At 58.9% G+C, this 19747-nt stretch overlaps 1 protein-coding gene across 1 annotated transcript; it reads left to right on the plus strand.

Annotated features, from left to right (window-relative positions):
• On the plus strand, positions 1 to 18529 carry COLGALT1 (collagen beta(1-O)galactosyltransferase 1). The gene is made up of 12 exons (XM_069881538.1): positions 1 to 272; positions 1932 to 2042; positions 3001 to 3118; positions 3220 to 3354; positions 4010 to 4214; positions 4844 to 4963; positions 6801 to 6877; positions 8811 to 8917; positions 9009 to 9141; positions 13166 to 13293; positions 16988 to 17194; positions 18252 to 18529. The coding sequence occupies exons 1-12, from the start codon at positions 1 to 3 to the stop codon at positions 18481 to 18483; spliced, it is 1845 nt and encodes a 614-aa protein (XP_069737639.1). The 3' UTR covers positions 18484 to 18529.
• The last annotated feature ends 1218 nt before the right edge of the window (positions 18530 to 19747 follow it).

A 19747-nucleotide genomic window follows, 5' to 3' on the forward strand; every position in this document is an offset into this window, starting at 1 on the left:
ATGGCGGCTCGGCGGGGGCCGGGGCCGGGGTCGGGGCCGGGGTCGGGGTGGGGGCCGGTGTCCCGCTCGGTGCCGCTGTGGCCGCCGCTGTGGCTGCCGCTGGTGCTGCCGGCGCTCGCCTATTTCCCCGAGGAGCGCTGGAGCCCCGAGTCGGCGCTGCAGCCGCCGCGGGTGCAGGTGGCGCTGCTCGCCCGCAACGCGGCCCACGCGCTGCCCGTCACCCTCGGGGCCCTCGAGAGGCTGCGGCACCCGCCGGGCAGGACCGGCCTCTGGTGGGAACCGGGACGGGGGGGACAGGGGGGAGAGGGGGATGAGGGGGAGAGGGGGATGAGGGGGACAGTGAGGGGAGAGGGGGGACAGGGGGGAGAGGGGGATGAGGGGGACAGTGAGGGGAAAGGGGGGACAGGGGGATGAGGGGGACAGTGGGGGAGATGGGGGGACAGGGGGATGAGGGGGGGACAGGGGGTTGAGGGGGAGAGGGGGATGAGGGGGACAGTGAGGGGAGAGGGGGGAGAGGGGGATGAGGGGGACAGTGAGGGGAGAGGGGGGAGAGGGGGATGAGGGGGACAGTGAGGGGAAAGGGGGGACAGGGGGATGAGGGGGGGACAGGGGGTTGAGGGGGACAGGGGGGAGAGGGGGACGGGGGGGACAGGGGGGAGATGGGGGATGAGGGGGACAGTGCAGGGAGAGGGGGGACAGGGGAGAGAGGGGGACAATGGGGGAGAGGGGGACAGCGGGAAGAGTGGGATGAGGGGGACAGGAGGGAAGATGGGGGACAGGGGGATGAGGGGGACAGGGGGACAAGGATGAAGGAAAGAAGGAGGGAGGGGGATGGAGGGGACAGGGGAGAAGGGGATGGGGGGACAGTGGGGACAGGAGGAGAGGGGGACATGGAGGGGACAGAGTGGGATGAGGGGGACTGGGGGGACAGGGGGATGAGGGGGACAGTGGGGACAGGAGTGGGATGAGGGGAACGCGGGGAGAGGGGGACGGGGGACAAGGGTGAGGGAGATGAGGGGGGACGGGAGGGGGAATGGGGTACGGAGGAGTGTGGGGGGGACGGGGAACAGAGATGGAGGGGACAGGGGGGAGAGAGGGGACAGGAGAGACAGGGGGGATGGGGAGGGGCTGAGGGGGACGGGGAGGGGGGGACACGGGGGGAGAGAGGGGGATGAGGGGGCAGGAGGGGAGGTGGGGGGGACCGGGGGGGACAGGGATGGGGGGGGAGATGGATTGAGGGGGACAGGGGGAAGAGAGGGGGTGGGGGGACAGAGGGAGAAGGGGGGACAGGGATGGGGGGGAGAGGGGACAGCACCCGGTGGGTTGGGGTCCCATGGGGCGGGGGGGGGGGGGCATGGGGGGTTTGGGGTCCCCCGGGGGGGGTCTCTCAGGTTTGGGGTCCCACGGGGGGATTTGGAGTCCTATGGGGGTTGGTTTGGGGTCCCCCGGGGGGGGTCTCTCAGTTTTGGGGTCCCACGGGGGGGTTCCTTCAGGTTTGGGGGTCCTATGGTGGGGGGTCTCTCAGGTTTGGGGTCCCACGGGGGGGTCCCAGTCAGAGTTGGGGTCCCATGGGGGGGGTCTCTCAGGTTTGGGGTCCCATGGGGGGATTTGGAGTCCTATGGGGGTTGGTTTGGGGTCCCACGGGGGGGTCTCTCAGGTCTGGGGGTCCCATGGTGGGGGTTCCCTCAGGTTTGGGGGTCCTATGGGGGGGTCTCTCAGGTTTGGGGGTCCTATGGGGGGGTCTCTCAGGTTTGGGGTCCCACGGGGAAGGGTCTCTCAGGTTTGGGGTCCCATGGGGGGGGTCTCTGTCAGAGTGCGGGGTCCCATGGGGGGGGTCTCTCAGGTTTGGGGTCTCATGGGGGGGTCTCTCAGGTTTGGGGTCCCACGGGGGGGTCTCTCTGACCTTGGGGGTGCCGCGGGGTGGGGGTCAGGGTGGCCGTGGATCACAGCGAGGACAACACGACGTCTCTGCTGCGCGAGTGGCTGCTGCGCGTGCGCGGCCGCTACCACCACGTCGAGTGGAGACCCCTCGAGCAGCCCCGGTGAGGGGGGGGCCCTGGGCTGGGGGGGTTGGACCTGGGGGAGAAGGTCTCCACGGGGGAGAAGGTCTCTGTGGGATGAGGGTCTCCATGGGATGAGGGTCCCGAAGTTTAGGGTTCCTCAAGTTTGGGGGTGTTGAGTTTGAGGGAGAAGGTCTCCATGGGGGAGAAGATCTCCATGAGATGAGGGTCTCAATGTTTAGGATTCCTCAAACTGGGGGGGGCCCATGGGTTGAGGGTGTTGAGCTTGGGGGAGAAGGTCTCCATGGGATGAGGGTCACAAAATTTAGGGGGCCTCAAGTTTGGGGGTGTTGAGTTTGAGGGAGAAGGTCTCCATGGGGGAGAAGATCTCTGTGGGTTGAGGGTCTCCATGGGATGAGGGTCTCCAAGTTTAGGGTTTCTCATGTTTGGGGGTGTTGAGTTTGAGGGAGGTGGTCTCCATGGGGGAGAAGATCTCTGTGGGATGAGGGTCTCCAAGTTTAGGGTTCCTCAGGTTTGGGGGTGTTGAGTTTGAGGGAGGTGGTCTCCATGGGGGAGAAGATCTCTGTGGGATGAGGGTCTCCAAGTTTAGGGTTCCTCAGGTTTGGGGGTGTTGAGTTTGAGGGAGAAGGTCTCCATGGGGGAGAAGATCTCTGTGGGATGAGGGTCTCCAAGTTCAGGGTTCCTCAAGTTTGGGGGTGTTGAGTTTGAGGAAGGTCTCCATGGGGGAGAAGATCTCTGTGGGATGAGGATCTCCATGGGATGAGGGTCTCCAAGTTTAGGGTTCCTTATGTTTGGGGGTGTTGAGTTTGAGGGAGAAGGTCTCCATGGGGGAGAAGATCTCTGTGGGATGAGGGTCTCCATGGGATGAAGGCCTCGGTGGGAGGTGGGTTCCAGGGGTCCTCGTGGGTTGAGATCCTCCAGGTTTGGGGGGTCCCGATGGGCCGAGGCCCCTCACGGCTGGTGTTCCCCGTGTCCCCAGGTCCTACCCCGACGAGGAGGGCCCCAAGCACTGGTCGCCCTCGCGCTACGAGCACGTCATGCGGCTGCGCCAGGCGGCGCTGGAGGCCGCGCGGGCCAGCTGGGCCGACTACCTGCTGGTGAGGGCTCCTGGCCCGGGGGCTGGAGGGCGGTGGTCCCCTGGGGTGGCCGCCGGTGGCTTCTGAAGCTCCTTCCGTGTGTCCCACCCCACCCCGAGCAGTTCCTGGACGCCGACAACGTCCTGACCAACCCCGACACGCTGGCGCTGCTCATGGCCGAGAACAAGACCGTGGTGGCCCCCATGCTGGACTCGAGGGCCGCCTACTCCAACTTCTGGTGCGGGATGACGGCCCAGGTGGGCAGCTCCTGGGTCTTCTGGAAGCCCTCGGGGCCACATCTCGATGGGTTCCACAGCTCCTGGTTCTCTGGGTCCTCTGGGAGCCACATCTCGATGGGTTCCAGATCTCCTGGGTCCTCTGGGAGCCACATCTCGATGGGTTCCAGATCTCCTGGGTCCTCTGGGAGCCACATCTCGATGGGTTCCAGATCTCCTGGGTCCTCTGGGAGCCACATCTCGATGGGTTCCAGATCTCCTGGGTCCTCTGGGAGCCACATCTCGATGGGTTCCAGATCTCCTGGGTCCTCTGGAAGCCACATCTCGATGGGTTCCAGAGCTCCTGGTTCTCTGGGTGCCACATCTCCTGGGTTCCATGTCCTCTGGGGTTGGGTTCTCCAGCTCCTTTGGGCCCTGGTTCCTCTGGGGGTTGGTTCTCCAGCTCCTTTGGGCCCTGGTTCCTCTGGAGGTTGGGTTCTCCAGCTCCTTTGGGCCCTGGTTCCTCTGGAGGTTGGATTGTCCAGCTCCTTTGGGCCCTGGTTCCTCTGGAGGTTGGGTTCTCCAGCTCCTTTGGGCCCTGGTTCCTCTGGGGGTTGGTTCTCCATGTCTCCTGGCTCCCCTGGGTTGAGGTTCTCCAGGTCCCCGTGGGTCCCAGCCAGGTTTCTCCTCCACGCAGGGTTACTACAGGCGGACTCCGGCCTACCTGCCGATCCGGAAGCGCGAGCGCCGCGGCTGCTTCGCGGTGCCCATGGTTCACTCCACCTTCCTGGTGGATCTGCGGAAGGAGGCGTCGCAGGCCCTCGCCTTCTACCCGCCCCACCCCGACTACACCTGGGCCTTCGACGACATCATCGTCTTCGCCTTCTCCTGCAAGCGGGCGGGTGAGGAGCCTGGCGGCGGCGAGGGCCTTGGGTTGGGGTTGTCCTTGGGTTGGGGTCGTCCTTGGGTTGGTGAGGGCTTTGGGTTGGTGTTGGTCTTGGGTTGGTGATGGCCTTGGGTTGGGTTGACCATGGATCGGGGTCACCCTTGCGTCGGGGTCACCCTTGGGTCGGGATCATCCTTGGATCAGGGTCATCCTTGGGTCGGGATCATCCTTGGGTCTTTGTCTTCCTTGGGTTGGGACCATCCTTCGGTTGGAATCATCCTTGGGTCTTTGTCTTCCTTGGGTTGGGATCTTCCTTGGGTAGGGATCATCTTTGGGTCTTTGTCTTCCATGGGTTGGGATCATCCTTGGGTTGGGATCATCCTTGGGTTGGCGTGTTCCATGGGTTGGGATCATCCTTGGGTCGACGTCATCCTTGTGTTGGGATCTTCCTTGGGTTGACGTCTTCCATGGATTAGGATCATCCTTGGGTTGGTGCTGGGCGCCTTGTTTTGGCGTCGGCTTTGCCGGCGTTGCCCTTGGTTGGTGTTTCCCTTCCCCTCCCCCGGCCCGTGGCCCCCTCGTGCGGGTCGCTTGCCCCGCCGGGCGGCTGGGTGGCCGCGGTGAGGGGTCGCTTCTCCCTTCCAGGGGTTCAGATGTTCGTGTCCAACCGCGTGGTGTTCGGGTTCCTGCCGGTGCCGCTGCGAGCTCACAGCTCCCTGCGCGACGAGGCCGACAGCTTCCTGCACGTCCAGCTCGAGATCATGGGTGAGGAACGCGGCCACCGCCTCGCTGGCCGCTCCTGCCTCTGTGGTAGCCACAGGGGCGTCGGCTTTGCCTCCCGGCTCCATGGTTGCCACACGGCCATTGGCTTTGCTTCCATGGTTGCCACACGGCCATCAACTTTGCTTCCATGGTTGCCACGTGGGCATTGGCTTTGCTTCCCGGCTCCGTGGTTGCCACATGGCCATCAACTTTGCTTCCATGGTTGCCACACGGCCATTGGCTTTGCTTCCATGCTTGCCACACAAGCATTGGCTTTGCCTCCCGGCTCCATGGTTGCCACATGGCCATTGGCTTTGCTTCCATGGTTGCCACACGGCCATCGGCTTTGCTTCCATGATTGCCACACGGCCATAATTTTTGCTTCCATGGTTGCCACATGGGCATTGGCTTTGCCTCCCGGCTCCATGGTTGCCACACGGCCATCGGCTTTGCTTCCATGGTTGCCACGTGGCCATTGGCTTTGCTTCCCGGCTCCGTGGTTGCCACATGGCCATCAACTTTGCTTCCATGGTTGCCACACGGCCATTGGCTTTGCTTCCATGCTTGCCACACAAGCATTGGCTTTGCCTCCCGGCTCCATGGTTGCCACACGGCCATCAACTTTGCTTCCATGGTTGCCATGTGGGCATCGGCTTTGCCTCCCGGCTCTGTGGTTGCCACGTGGGCATTGGCTTTGCTTCCATGGTTGCCACGTGGGCATCAGCTTTGCTTCCATGGTTGCCACGTGGCCATTGGGTTTGCTTCCCAGCTCCGTGGTTGCCACACGGCCATCAGCTTTGCTTCCATGGTTGCCACACAGGCATCGGCTTTGCTTCTGTGGTTGCCACGTGGGCATTGGCTTTGCTTCCATGGTTGCCACACGGCCATAATTTTTGCTTCCATGGTTGCCACGTGGGCATTGGCTTTGCCTCCCAGCTCCGTGGTTGCCACGTGGCCATCGGCTTTGCTTCCATGGTTGCCACGTGGGCATCGGCTTTGCCTCCCAGCTCCATGGTTGCCACACGGCCATCGGCTTTGCTTCCATGGTTGTCACACGGGCATCGGCTTTGCTTCTGTGGTTGCCACATGGCCATCGGCTTTGCTTCCATGGTTGCCACACGGCCATCGGCTTTGCTTCCGTGGTTGCCACACGGCCATCGGCTTTGCTTCCGTGGTTGTCACACGGGCATCGGCTTTGCTTCCATGGTTGCCACGTGGCCATTGGCTTTGCTTCCCAGCTCCGTGGTTGCCACACGGCCATCAGCTTTGCTTCCATGGTTGCCACACAGGCATCGGCTTTGCTTCTGTGGTTGCCACGTGGGCATTGGCTTTGCCTCCTGGCTCCGTGGTTGCCACGTGGCCATTGGCTTTGCTTCCATGGTTGCCACGTGGGCATTGGCTTTGCCTCCCGGCTCCGTGGTTGCCACGTGGCCATTGGCTTTGCTTCCATGGTTGCCACGTGGGCATTGGCTTTGCCTCCCGGCTCCGTGGTTGCCACGTGGCCATTGGCTTTGCTTCCATGATTGCCACACGGCCATAATTTTTGCTTCCATGGTTGCCACGTGGGCATTGGCTTTGCCTCCCAGCTCCGTGGTTGCCACACGGCCATCAGCTTTGCTTCCATGGTTGTCACACGGCCATCGGCTTTGCTTCCGTGGTTGCCACACGGGCATCGGCTTTGCCTCCTGGCTCCATGGTTGCCACGTGGTCTACGGCTCAGCCGCGGCTTCGCGTCCCAGCTCCGTGGTTGCCACGCGGGCTCCTTCGTGGCTCGCCGTTCGCCCCGTGGGCTCGGTGGCCGCGTGGCTCGCTGGCCCCAGCGGCGCCTCCTCTCCCGCAGTGAAGCTGCCTCCGGCCGAGCCGTCGCCCCACGTCTGGGTCCCCCCGAAGCTCCCGGACAAAATGGGCTTCGACGAGGTGAGCGCCGCCTCCTCCCCCGCCTCCCTCGCTGATTTTTTCCCTCTTCTCGTGATTTTTAGGGGCTTTTAACCCTCTTTTCTGGCTTTGGGGCATTTTCCTGTCTCTTTTCCTGATTTTTTGGGGTTTTTTTTCACCCCTTTTCATGTTTTTTGAGGGTTTTTCCATCCCTTTCCCTGATTTCCACCATGTTTTTATCTCCTTTCTTGATTTTTGAGGGTTTTCCCCTCCCTTTCCTTGATTTCCAGCATTTTTTTGTCTCCTTTCTTGATTTTTGAGGGTTTTTCCCTCTCTTTCCTTGATTTCCAGCATTTTTTTGTCTCTTTTCTTGATATTTGAGGGTTTTTCCCTCCCTTTCCCTGATTTCCACCGTTTTTTTTGTCTCCTTTCTTGATTTTTGAGAGTTTTTCCTTCCCTTTCCTCAATTTCCAGGATTTTTTTTATCTCCTTTCTTAATGTTTTGAGGGTTTTTCCCTCCCTTTCCTTGATTTCCAGCATTTTTTTGTCTCTTTTCTTGATTTTTGAGGATTTTTTCCTCCCTTTCCTTGATTTCCAGCATCTTTTGTCTCTTTTCTTGATTTTTGAAGGTTTTTCCTTCCCTTCCCTTGATTTCCAGCATTTTTTTGGTGTCTTTTCTTGATTTTTGAGGGTTTTTCCCTCCCTTTTCTTGATTTCCACCATTTTTTGTCTCTTTTCTTGATTTTTGAGGATTTTTTCCCTCCATTTCCTTGATTTCCAGCATTTTTTTGTCTCCTTTCTTGATTTTTGAAGGTTTTTCCTTCCCTTTCCTTGATTTCCAGCATTTTTTGGTGTCTTTTCTTGATGTTTGAGGTTTTTTCCCTCCCTTTCCTTGATTTCCAGTATTTTTTGTCTCTTTTCTTGATTTTTGAGGATTTTTCCCTCCCTTTCCTTGATTTCCACCATTTTTTGTCTCTTTTCTTGATTTTTGAGGATTTTTTCCTCACTTTCCTTGATTTCCACCATTTTTTTGCCTCTTTTCTTGATTTTTGAAGGTTTTTCCTTCCCTTTCCTCAATTTCCAGCATTTTTTGGTCTCTTTTCTTGATATTTGAGGGGTTTTCCCTCCCTTTCCCTGATTTCCACCATTTTTTTGTCTCCTTTCTTGATTTTTGAGGGTTTTTCCCTCCCTTTCCTTGATTTCCAGCATTTTTTGGTCTCTTTTCCTGATTTTTGAGCTGGATTTCACCCTCTTTTGTCTGGATTTCATCCTTTTTCAGCTGGATTCTTGCCCCTTTTAGCTGCATTTCACCCTTTTTCACTGGATTTTACCCCCTTTTTAGCTACATTTTCCCCTTTTTAGCTGGATTTCACCTCTTTTAGCTGGATTTCCCCTTCTTTTAGCTGGATTTTCCCCCTTTTAGCAGGATTTCACTCTATTTAGCTGGATTTCACCTTTTTTACCTGAATTTCCCCCTTTTCAGCTGGATTCCTCCCCCTTTTTACCTGCATTTCACCGTTTTTAGCTGGATTTCACCCCTTTTTAGCTGGATTTCACCCCTTTTTAGCTGGATTTTTCACCTTTTTAGCTAGATTTCACCCTTTTTAGCTGGATTCTTCCCCCTTTTAGCTGCATTTCACCCTTTTTAGCTGGATTTTTCCCCTTTTAGCTAGATTTCACCCTTTTTAGCTGGATTTTTCCCTTTTTAGCTAGATTTCACCCTTTTTAGCTGGATTTTTCCCCCTTTTAGCTGGATTTCACCATTTTTAGCTGGATTTTCCCTGTTTTTAGCTGGATTTCACCCTTTTTAGCTGGATTCTTCCCCTTTTTAGCTGCATTTCACCCTTTTTAGCTGCATTTCACCCTTTTTAGCTGGATTTTTCCCCGTTTTTAGCTAGATTTCACCCTTTTTAGCTGCATTTTCCCCCTATTTTAGCTGGATTTCCCCTTTTTTCCCTGTCTTTCCCCCCTCCAGGTTTTCCTGATCAACCTGAAGCGGCGTGCGGACCGCCGGGCGCGGATGCTGCGCTCGCTGCAGGAGCAGGAGATCGCGTGTCGCCTGGTCGAGGCCGTGGACGGCGGGTGAGGAGCCGCCTGGGATTTTTCTTTTCCCCCTTTCCCTGAGGGATTTGGCCCTGGGGAACGGGGCCGGAATCGAAGGGGGTGTCCGCAGGGCCCTGAACGACAGCGAAGTGGAGGCGCTGGGGATTCGGATGCTGCCGGGATACCGCGATCCGTACCACGGGCGGCCGCTCACCCGCGGGGAGCTCGGCTGCTTCCTCAGCCACTACCGCGTCTGGGAGGAGGTGAGGGACCCTCGTCCCGTGGGAGAGAGACCCCGATCCCGTGGGAAACTGGGAAACGAGACCCCGATCCCGTGGGAAACGGGGGAATGAGACCCCGATCCCGTGGGAAACGGGGAATGAGACCCCGATCCCGTGGGAAACTGGGGAATGAGACCCCGATCCCGTGGGAAACTGGGGAATGAGACCCCGATCCCGTGGGAAACGGGGAAATGAGACCCCGATCCCGTGGGAAACTGGGGAATGAGACCCCGATCCCGTGGGAAACTGGGGAATGAGACCCCGATCCCGTGGGAAACTGGGGAATGAGACCCCGATCCCGTGGGAAACGGGGAAATGAGACCCCGATCCCGTGGGAAACTGGGGAATGAGACCCCGATCCCGTGGGAAACTGGGGAATGAGACCCCGATCCCGTGGGAAACGGGGAATGAGACCCCGATCCCGTGGGAAACGGGGAAATGAGACCCCGATCCCGTGGGAAACGGGGAATGAGACCCCGATCCCGTGGGAAACTGGGGAATGAGACCCCGATCCCGTGGGAAACTGGGGAATGAGATCCCGATCCCGTGGGAAACTGGGGAATGAGACCCCGATCCCGTGGGAAACTGGGGAATGAGACCCCGATCCCGAGGGAAACTGGGGAATGAGACCCCGATCCCGTGGGAAACGGGGAATGAGACCCCGATCCCGTGGGAAACGGGGAAATGAGACCCCGATCCCGTGGGAAACTGGGAATGAGACCCCGATCCCGTGGGAAACTGGGAATGAGACCCCGATCCCGTGGGAAACTGGGAAATGAGACCCCGATCCCGTGGGAAACGGGGAATGAGACCCCGATCCCGTGGGAAACTGGGGAATGAGACCCCGATCCCGTGGGAAACTGGGGAATGAGACCCCGATCCCGTGGGAAACGGGGAAATGAGACCCCGATCCCGTGGGAAACGGGGAAATGAGACCCCGATCCCGTGGGAAACTGGGAATGACACCCCGACCCCGTGGGAAACTGGGGAATGAGACCCCGATCCCGTGGGAAACTGGGGAATGAGACCCCGATCCCGAGGGAAACTGGGGAATGAGACCCCGACCCCGTGGGAAACTGGGGAATGAGACCCCGATCCCGTGGGAAACTGGGGAATGAGACCCCGATCCCCTGGGAAACTGGGAAATGAGACCCCGATCCCGTGGGAAACTGGGAAATGAGACCCCGATCCCGTGGGAAACTGGGAAACGAGACCCCGATCCCGTGGGAAAAGGGGGAATGAGACCCCGATCCCGTGGGAAACTGGGGAATGAGACCCCGATCCCGTGGGAAACTGGGAAATGAGACCCAGATCCTGTGGGAAACGGGGAAATGAGACCCCGATCCCGTGGGAAACTGGGGAATGAGACCCCGATCCCGTGGGAAACTGGGAAATGAGACCCCGATCCCGTGGGAAACGGGGAAATGAGACCCCGATCCCGTGGGAAACTGGGAATGAGACCCCGATCCCGTGGGAAACTGGGGAATGAGACCCCGATCCCGTGGGAAACTGGGGAATGAGACCCCGATCCCGTGGGAAACGGGGAATGAGACCCCGATCCCGTGGGAAACTGGGAAACGAGACCCAGATCCCGTGGGAAACTGGGGAATGAGACCCCGATCCCGTGGGAAAAGGGGGAATGAGACCCCGATCCCGTGGGAAACTGGGGAATGAGACCCCGATCCCGTGGGAAACTGGGAAATGAGACCCAGATCCTGTGGGAAACGGGGAAATGAGACCCCGATCCCGTGGGAAACTGGGGAATGAGACCCCGATCCCGTGGGAAACTGGGAAATGAGACCCCGATCCCGTGGGAAACTGGGAAATGAGACCCCGATCCCGTGGGAAACGGGGAAATGAGACCCCGATCCCGTGGGAAACGGGGAAATGAGACCCCGATCCCGTGGGAAACTGGGAATGAGACCCCGATCCCGTGGGAAATGGGGAAATGAGACCCCGATCCCGTGGGAAACTGGGAAATGAGACCCCGATCCCGTGGGAAACTGGGAAATGAGACCCCGATCCCGTGGGAAACTGGGGAATGAGACCCCGATCCCGTGGGAAACGGGGAATGAGACCCCGATCCCGTGGGAAACTGGGGAATGAGACCCCGATCCCCTGGGAAACTGGGGAATGAGACCCCGATCCCGTGGGAAACTGGGGAATGAGACCCCGATCCCCTGGGAAACTGGGAAATGAGACCCCGATCCCCTGGGAAACTGGGGAATGAGACCCCGATCCCGTGGGAAACGGGGAAATGAGACCCCGATCCCGTGGGAAACTGGGGAATGAGACCCCGATCCCGTGGGAAACTGGGGAATGAGACCCCGATCCCGTGGGAAACTGGGGAATGAGACCCCGATCCCGTGGGAAACTGGGGAATGAGACCCCGATCCCGTGGGAAACGGGGAAATGAGACCCCGATCCCCTGGGAAACTGGGAAATGAGACCCCGATCCCCTGGGAAACTGGGGAATGAGACCCCGATCCCGTGGGAAACGGGGAAATGAGACCCCGATCCCGTGGGAAACTGGGGAATGAGACCCCGATCCCGTGGGAAACTGGGAAATGAGACCCCGATCCCGTGGGAAACTGGGAATGAGACCCCGATCCCGTGGGAAACTGGGGAATGAGACCCCGATCCCGTGGGAAACTGGGGAATGAGACCCCGATCCCCTGGGAAACTGGGAAATGAGACCCCGATCCCGTGGGAAACTGGGGACTGAGACCCCGATCCCCTGGGAAACTGGGGAATGAGACCCCGATCCCGTGGGAAACTGGGAAATGAGACCCCGATCCCGTGGGAAACGGGGAATGAGACCCCGATCCCGTGGGAAACTGGGGAATGAGACCCCGATCCCGTGGGAAACTGGGGAATGAGACCCCGATCCCGTGGGAAACTGGGGAATGAGACCCCGATCCCGTGGGAAACGGGGAATGAGACCCCGATCCCGTGGGAAACGGGGAAATGAGACCCCGATCCCGTGGGAAACTGGGGAAATGAGACCCCGACCCCGTGGGAAATGGGGAATGCGACCCCGATCCCGTGGGAAACTGGGGAATGAGACCCCGATCCCATTGGAAACGGGGAAATGAGACCCCGATCCCGTGGGAAACTGGGGAATGAGACCCTAATCCCATGGGGAAAGGGGGAAAAGAGACCCTAATCCCATGGGGAAAGGGGAGAAGAGACCCTAATCCAATGGGGAAAGGGGAGAAGAGACCCTAATTCCATGGGGAAGAGGGAGAAGAGACCCTAATTCCATGGAAAAGGGGGGAATGAGACCTTAATTCCATGGGAAAGGGGGAGATGAGACACTAATCCCATGGGAAACAGGAGAATAAGACCCCAATCCCATGGAAAAAGGGGAAAAGAGACCCTAATCCCATGGGGAAGGGGGGAATGAGACCCTGATCCCATGGGAAAGGGGGAAGTGAGACCCTAATCCCACGGGAAAGGGGGAAATGAGACCCTAATCCCACGGGGAAGGGGGGAATGAGGCCCTAATCCCACGGGAAAGGGGGAAATGAGACCCTAATCCCACGGGGAAGGGGAAAAGAGACCCTAATCCCATGGGAAACAGGAGAATAAGCCCCCAATCCCATGGAAAAAGGGGAAAAGAGACCCTAATCCCATGGGAAAGGGGGGAATGAGGCCCTAATCCCACGGGGAAGGGGAAAAGAGACCCTAATCCAGTCTGGAAGGGAGAGAAGAGACCCTAATCCCATGGGAAACGGGAGATGAGACCCTAATCCCATGGGGAAGAGGGAGATGAGACCCTAATCCCATGGGGAAGAGGGAGAAGAGACCCTAATCCCATGGGAAAGGGGGGAATGAGACCCTAATCCCATGGGAAAGGGGGGAATGAGACCCTAATCTCAGGTAGGAAGGATGGGGACGTGTCCTTAATCCCAAGGAGGAGGAGGCCGAGTTCCTAATCCCGCGGGACGATGGGGCCGCGTGGTTCCTCCCGCGGGATCCTCCCGTCTCCCCGTTTCCGTCGCAGATCGTGGCGCGGGGGCTGCAGCGCTCGGTGGTTTTCGAGGACGACCTGCGCTTCGAGATCTTCTTCAAGCGGCGCCTGGTGACGCTGGTGCAGGACCTGGCGGCGGCCGGAGTCGCCTGGGACCTCATGTGAGTGCGGCATCGGAGCCGGAGTCACTCCGGAGCGCGTCCCACGGATCCGGAGTGACTCCTCAGGATCTGGTGTGGCTCTGGAGCGCGTCCCGGGGATCTGGTGTGACTCCTGGGGATCTGGTGTGACTCCAGAGCGCATCCCAGGGATCCGGTGTGACTCCGGAGCGCATCCCGGGGGTCTGTTGTGACTCCGGAGCGTGTCCTGGGGATCTGGTGTGACTCCAGAGCACATCCCAGGGATCTGGAGTGACTCTGGAGCACATCTTGGGGATCCAGAGTGGCTCTGGAGCACATCCCGGGGATCTGGTGTGACTCCTGGGGATCCAGAGTGGCTCTGGAGCACATCCCTAGGATCTGGTGTGACTCCTGGGGATCTGGTTTGACTCTGGAGCGCATCCCTAGGATCTGGTGTGACTCCTGGGGATCCGGTGTGACTCCGGAGCGCATCCCAGAGATCTGGAGCGACTCCAGAGCACATCCTGAGGATCTGGTGTGACTCTGGAGCTCATCCTGGGGATCCGGAGTGACTCTGGAGCGCATCCCAGGGATCTGGTGTGACTCCTGGGGATCTGGAGTGACTCCAGAGCACATCCTGGGGATCCAGAGTGACTCTGGAGCTCATCCCGGGGATCTGGTGTGACTCCAGAGTGCAACCCTGGGATCTGGTGTGACTCTGGAGCTCATCCTAGGGATCCAGAGTGACTCTGGAGCACATCCCAGGGATCCGGTGTGACTCTGGAGCGCGTCCCTGGGATCTGGAGTGCATCCCAGAGATCCATTGTGACTCCAGAGCACATCCCAGAGATCTGGTGTGACTCCAGAGCGCATCCTGGGGATCTGGAGTGACTCTGGAGCGCATCCTGGGGATCTTGTGTGACTCTGGAGCACATCCCAGGGATCCGATGTGACTCTGGAGCGCATCCTGGGGATCCAGTTTGACTCCGGAGCGCATCCCAGAGATCCATTGTGACTCCGGAGTGCATCCTGAGGATCTGGTGTGACTCTGGAGTGTGTCCCTGGGATCTGGAGCGGATCCCAGAGATCCGTTGTGACTCCGGAGCGCATCCCAGAGATCTGGAGTGACTCCGGAGCACATCCCTGGGGTGTGGTGTGACTCCAGAGCTCATCCTGGGGATCCGGAGTGACTCTGGAGTGCATCCCAGGGATCCGGTGTGACTCCAGAGCGCATCCCTGGGATCTGGAGTGACTCCAGAGCGCATTCCAGAGATCTGGAGTGACTCCAGAGCGCATCCTGAGGATCTGGTGTGACTCCGGAGCTCATCCTGGCGATCCAGAGTGACTCTGGAGCACATTCCAAGGATCCGGTGTGACTCCAGAGCACATCCCAGGGATCCGATGTGACTCTGGAGCGCATCCTGGGGATCCAGTTTGACTCCGGAGCGCATCCCAGAGATCCATTGTGACTCCGGAGTGCATCCTGAGGATCTGGTGTGACTCTGGAGTGTGTCCCTGGGATCTGGAGCGGATCCCAGAGATCCGTTGTGACTCCGGAGCGCATCCCAGAGATCTGGAGTGACTCCAGAGCGCATCCTGAGGATCTGGTGTGACTCCGGAGCTCATCCTGGAGATCCAGAGTGACTCTGGAGCACATTCCAAGGATCCGGTGTGACTCCAGAGCACATCCCAGAGATCTGGAGTGACTCCAGAGCGCATCCCTGGGATCCAGAGTGACTCTGGAGTGCATCCCAGGGATCCGATGTGACTCTGGAGCGCATCCTGGGGATCCAGTTTGACTCCGGAGCGCATCCCAGAGATCCATTGTGACTCCGGAGTGCATCCTGAGGATCTGGTGTGACTCTGGAGTGTGTCCCTGGGATCTGGAGTGGATCCCAGAGATCTGGTGTGACTCCGGAGCGCATCCCAGAGATCTGGTGTGACTCCAGAGCTCATCCCAGGGATCTGGAGTGACTCTGGAGCACATCTTGGGGATCCAGAGTGGCTCTGGAGCACATCCCGGGGATCTGGTGTGACTCCTGGGGATCCAGAGTGGCTCTGGAGCGCATCCCTAGGATCTGGTGTGACTCCTGGGGATCTGGAGTGACTCCAGAGCGCATCCCAGAGGTCTGGAGTAACTCCAGAGCACATCCTGGGGATCCAGAGTGGCTCTGGAGCACATCCCGGGGATCTGGTGTGACTCCTGGGGATCCAGAGTGGCTCTGGAGCGCATCCCTAGGATCTGGTGTGACTCCTGGGGATCCGGTGTGACTCCGGAGCGCATCCCAGAGATCTGGAGCGACTCCAGAGCACATCCTGAGGATCTGGTGTGACTCTGGAGCTCATCCTGGGGATCCGGAGTGACTCTGGAGCGCATCCCTAGGATCTGGTGTGACTCCTGGGGATCCGGAGTGACTCTGGAGCGCATCCCAGGGATCTGGTGTGACTCCTGGGGATCTGGAGTAACTCCAGAGCACATCCTGGGGATCCAGAGTGACTCTGGAGCGCATCCCAGGGATCTGGTGTGACTCCTGGGGATCTGGAGTGACTCCAGAGCACATCCTGGGGATCCAGAGTGACTCTGGAGCTCATCCCGGGGATCTGGTGTGACACCAGAGTGCAACCCTGGGATCTGGTGTGACTCTGGAGCTCATCCTAGGGATCCAGAGTGACTCTGGAGCACATCCCAGGGATCCGGTGTGACTCTGGAGCGCGTCCCTGGGATCTGGAGTGCATCCCAGAGATCCATTGTGACTCCAGAGCACATCCCAGAGATCTGGTGTGACTCCAGAGCGCATCCTGGGGATCTGGAGTGACTCTGGAGCGCATCCTGGGGATCTTGTGTGACTCTGGAGCACATCCCAGGGATCCGATGTGACTCTGGAGCGCATCCTGGGGATCCAGTTTGACTCCGGAGCGCATCCCAGAGATCCATTGTGACTCCGGAGTGCATCCTGAGGATCTGGTGTGACTCTGGAGTGTGTCCCTGGGATCTGGAGTGGATCCCAGAGATCCGTTGTGACTCCAGAGTGCATCCCAGAGATCTGGAGTGACTCCAGAGCACATCCCTGGGGTGTGGTGTGACTCCAGAGCTCATCCTGGGGATCCGGAGTGACTCTGGAGTGCATCCCAGGGATCCGGTGTGACTCCAGAGCGCATCCCTGGGATCTGGAGTGACTCCAGAGCGCATTCCAGAGATCTGGAGTGACTCCAGAGCGCATCCTGAGGATCTGGTGTGACTCCGGAGCTCATCCTGGCGATCCAGAGTGACTCTGGAGCACATTCCAAGGATCCGGTGTGACTCCAGAGCACATCCCAGAGATCTGGAGTGACTCCAGAGCGCATCCCTGGGATCCAGAGTGACTCTGGAGCGCATCCCAGGGATCTGGTGTGACTCTGGAGCACATCCCAGGGGTCCGATGTGACTCTGGAGCGCATCCTGGGGATCCAGTTTGACTCCGGAGCGCATCCCAGAGATCCATTGTGACTCCGGAGTGCATCCTGAGGATCTGGTGTGACTCTGGAGTGTGTCCCTGGGATCTGGAGTGGATCCCAGAGATCTGGTGTGACTCCAGAGCTCATCCCAGGGATCTGGAGTGACTCTGGAGCTCATCCCAGGGATCTGGTGTGACTCCGGAGCACATCCCAGAGCTCTGGAGTGACTCCGGAGCTCATCCTGGGCATCGGGAGCGCCTCCGGAGCGCGTCCCTGGGTGCTGAGGAGCCTCTCGTCGCAGTTACATCGGGCGGAAGCGGATGCAGGTGGAGCGGCCGGAGCGGCCGGTGCCGCGCGTGAGGAACGTGGTGGAGGCCGATTACTCCTACTGGACGCTGGGCTACGTCCTGTCGCTCGCCGGGGCCCGGAAGCTGCTGGCGGCCGAGCCCCTCGCCAAGATGGTGCCCGTCGACGAGTTCCTGCCCATCATGTTCAACAAACACCCCGTGTGAGGGGACGGGGTGGACGGGGTGGGGTGGGGTGGGATGGGATCTCTTGGCTCCATTTCTCTCATCCCTTTGGCTCCATTTCCCCTGGATCCCCGTCCCTTGGCCCCATTTCCCTTGGCCTTTTGGCTCCTTTTCTCTCATCCCTTTGGCTCCATTCCTCATGGCTCCATTTACCCTGGATCCCTGTCCCTTGGCCCCATTTCCCTTGGCCCTTTGGCTCCGTTTCCCCTGGATCCTTGACCCTTGGCCCCCTTTCCCTTGGCCTTTTGGCTCCTTTTCTCTCATCCCTTTGGCTCCATTCCTCATGTCTCCATTTCCCTGGATCCCTGTCCCTTGGCCCCATTTCCCTTGGCCCTTTGACTCCATCCCCTTGGCCCCATTTCCCTTGGCCCTTTGGCTCCTTTTCTCTCATCCCTTTGGCTCCATTCCTCGTGGCTCCATTTACCCTGGATCCCTGTCCCTTGGCCCCATTTCCCTTGCCCCTTTGGCTCCGTTTCCCCTGGATCCTTGACCCTTGGCCCCCTTTCCCTTGGCCTTTTGGCTCCTTTTCTCTCATCCCTTTGGCTCCATTCCTCATGTCTCCATTTCCCTGGATCCCTGTCCCTTGGCCCCATTTCCCTTGGCCCTTTGACTCCATCCCCTTGGCCCCATTTCCCTTGGCCTTTTGGCTCCTTTTCTCTCATCCCTTTGGCTCCATTCCTCGTGGCTCCATTTTCCCCTGGTTCCCTGTCCCTTGGCCCCATTTCTCTTGCCCCTTTGGCTCTGTTTCCCCTGGATCCCTGTCCCTTGGCCCCCTTTCCCTTGGCCTTTTGGCTCCTTTTCTCTCATCCCTTTGGCTCCATTCCTCATGTCTCCATTTCCCTGGATCCCTGTCCCTTGGCCCCATTTCCCTTGGCCCCTTGACTCCATTCCTCGTGGCTCCATCCCCCTTGGCCCTTTGGCTCCTTTTCTCTCATCCCTCTGGCTCCATTCCTCACGGCTCCATTCCCCCTGGATCCCCGTCCCTTGGCCCCTTGGCCCTCACCCTTTCCCCTCTGGTTTTTCCTCCCCCTGCAGCTCCGAGTACTCGCGGCACTTCTCCCCTCGGGAGCTGGTGGCCCTGTCGGCGGAGCCGCTGCTGGTTTTCCCGACCCACTACACGGGGGACGAGGGCTACGTCAGCGACACGGAGACGTCGGCGCCCTGGGACGCTCGCCGGGAGCCGCCGCGGGAGCCGCCGCGGGGTGAGGCTGGACCCTCCGGCGTCCTCCGCTCGCCCCTCGACAGCCCCGCGCGCGACGAGCTCTGACCCCTCACCAGCCCAAAATCCCACCAAATACAGCTTTTATTTTTCAGCCTGCGGCTCGGGGCACGGGGGGAGCGGGCTCGGGGCCTCTTTCCGCCCCCAAAAACGCGCCCCGGCGGGCCCGAAGGCTCTCGAAGCCGGCTCTGAAGTGACCCGATCCATCCAAATCACCTCGATCCATCCCAAATTGCTCCTCATCAACCCCAAATCCCCCCTAATCCACCCCAAATCCCTCCTAATCCACCCCAAATCCCCCCTAATCCATCCCCGACCCCCCCTAATCCATCCCGAATTACCCCAAATCCCTCCTAATCAACCCTAAACTGCCCCAATCCATCTCTAAACTGATTCAATCCATCCCAAATCCCCCCTAATCCATCCCAAATTGCTCCTCATCAACCCCAAATCCCCCCAATCCTTCCCTAAACTGATTCAATCCATCCCAAATTACCCCAAATCCCTCCTAATCCCCCCCAAATCCCCCCTAATCCATCCCAAATTACCCCAAATCCCCCCTAATCCATCCCCAAATCCCCCCTAATCCATCCCGAATTACCCCAAATCCCTCCTAACCAACCCCAAATCCCCCCTAATCCATCCCCAAATCCCCCCTAATCCATCCCGAATTACCCCAAATCCCTCCTGATCAACCCTAAACTGCCCCAATCCATCTCTAAACTGATTCAATCCATCCCAAATCCCCCCTAATCCATCCCAAATTGCTCCTCATCAACCCCAAATCCCCCCAATCCTTCCCTAAACCGATTCAATCCATCCCAAATTGCCCCAAATCCCTCCTAATCAACCCCAAATCCCTCCTAATCAACCCCAAAACCCCCCTAATCCATCCCGAATTACCCCAAATCCCCCCAATCCTTCCCTAAACTGCACCAACCCATCCCAAAATCCCCCTAATCCATCCCAAATCCCCCCGATCCATCCCGAATTACCCCGAACCCCTCCTAATCAACCCCAAATCCCACCAATCCTTCCCTAAACTGCCCCGATCCATCCCAAAACTCCCCTAATCCACCCCTAAACTGACCCAAATCAACCCTAAATCCCCCTTAATCCTCTCTAAATCCCCCTAATCCACACCAAACCCCCCTAATCCATTCCTAAACTGACCCAAATCCACTCTAAATCCCCTTAATCCACTCCAACCCCCCCTAATCCTCTCCAAACCCCCCTAATTCATCCCTAAACTGACCCAAATCGACCTTAATCCCCTCCAAATCCCCCTTATCCACCCCAAATCCCCCTTAAT

This window comes from Phaenicophaeus curvirostris, unplaced genomic scaffold (assembly GCF_032191515.1).
Source record: "Phaenicophaeus curvirostris isolate KB17595 unplaced genomic scaffold, BPBGC_Pcur_1.0 scaffold_51, whole genome shotgun sequence".
In the NCBI taxonomy this organism is placed as follows: domain Eukaryota; kingdom Metazoa; phylum Chordata; class Aves; order Cuculiformes; family Cuculidae; genus Phaenicophaeus; species Phaenicophaeus curvirostris.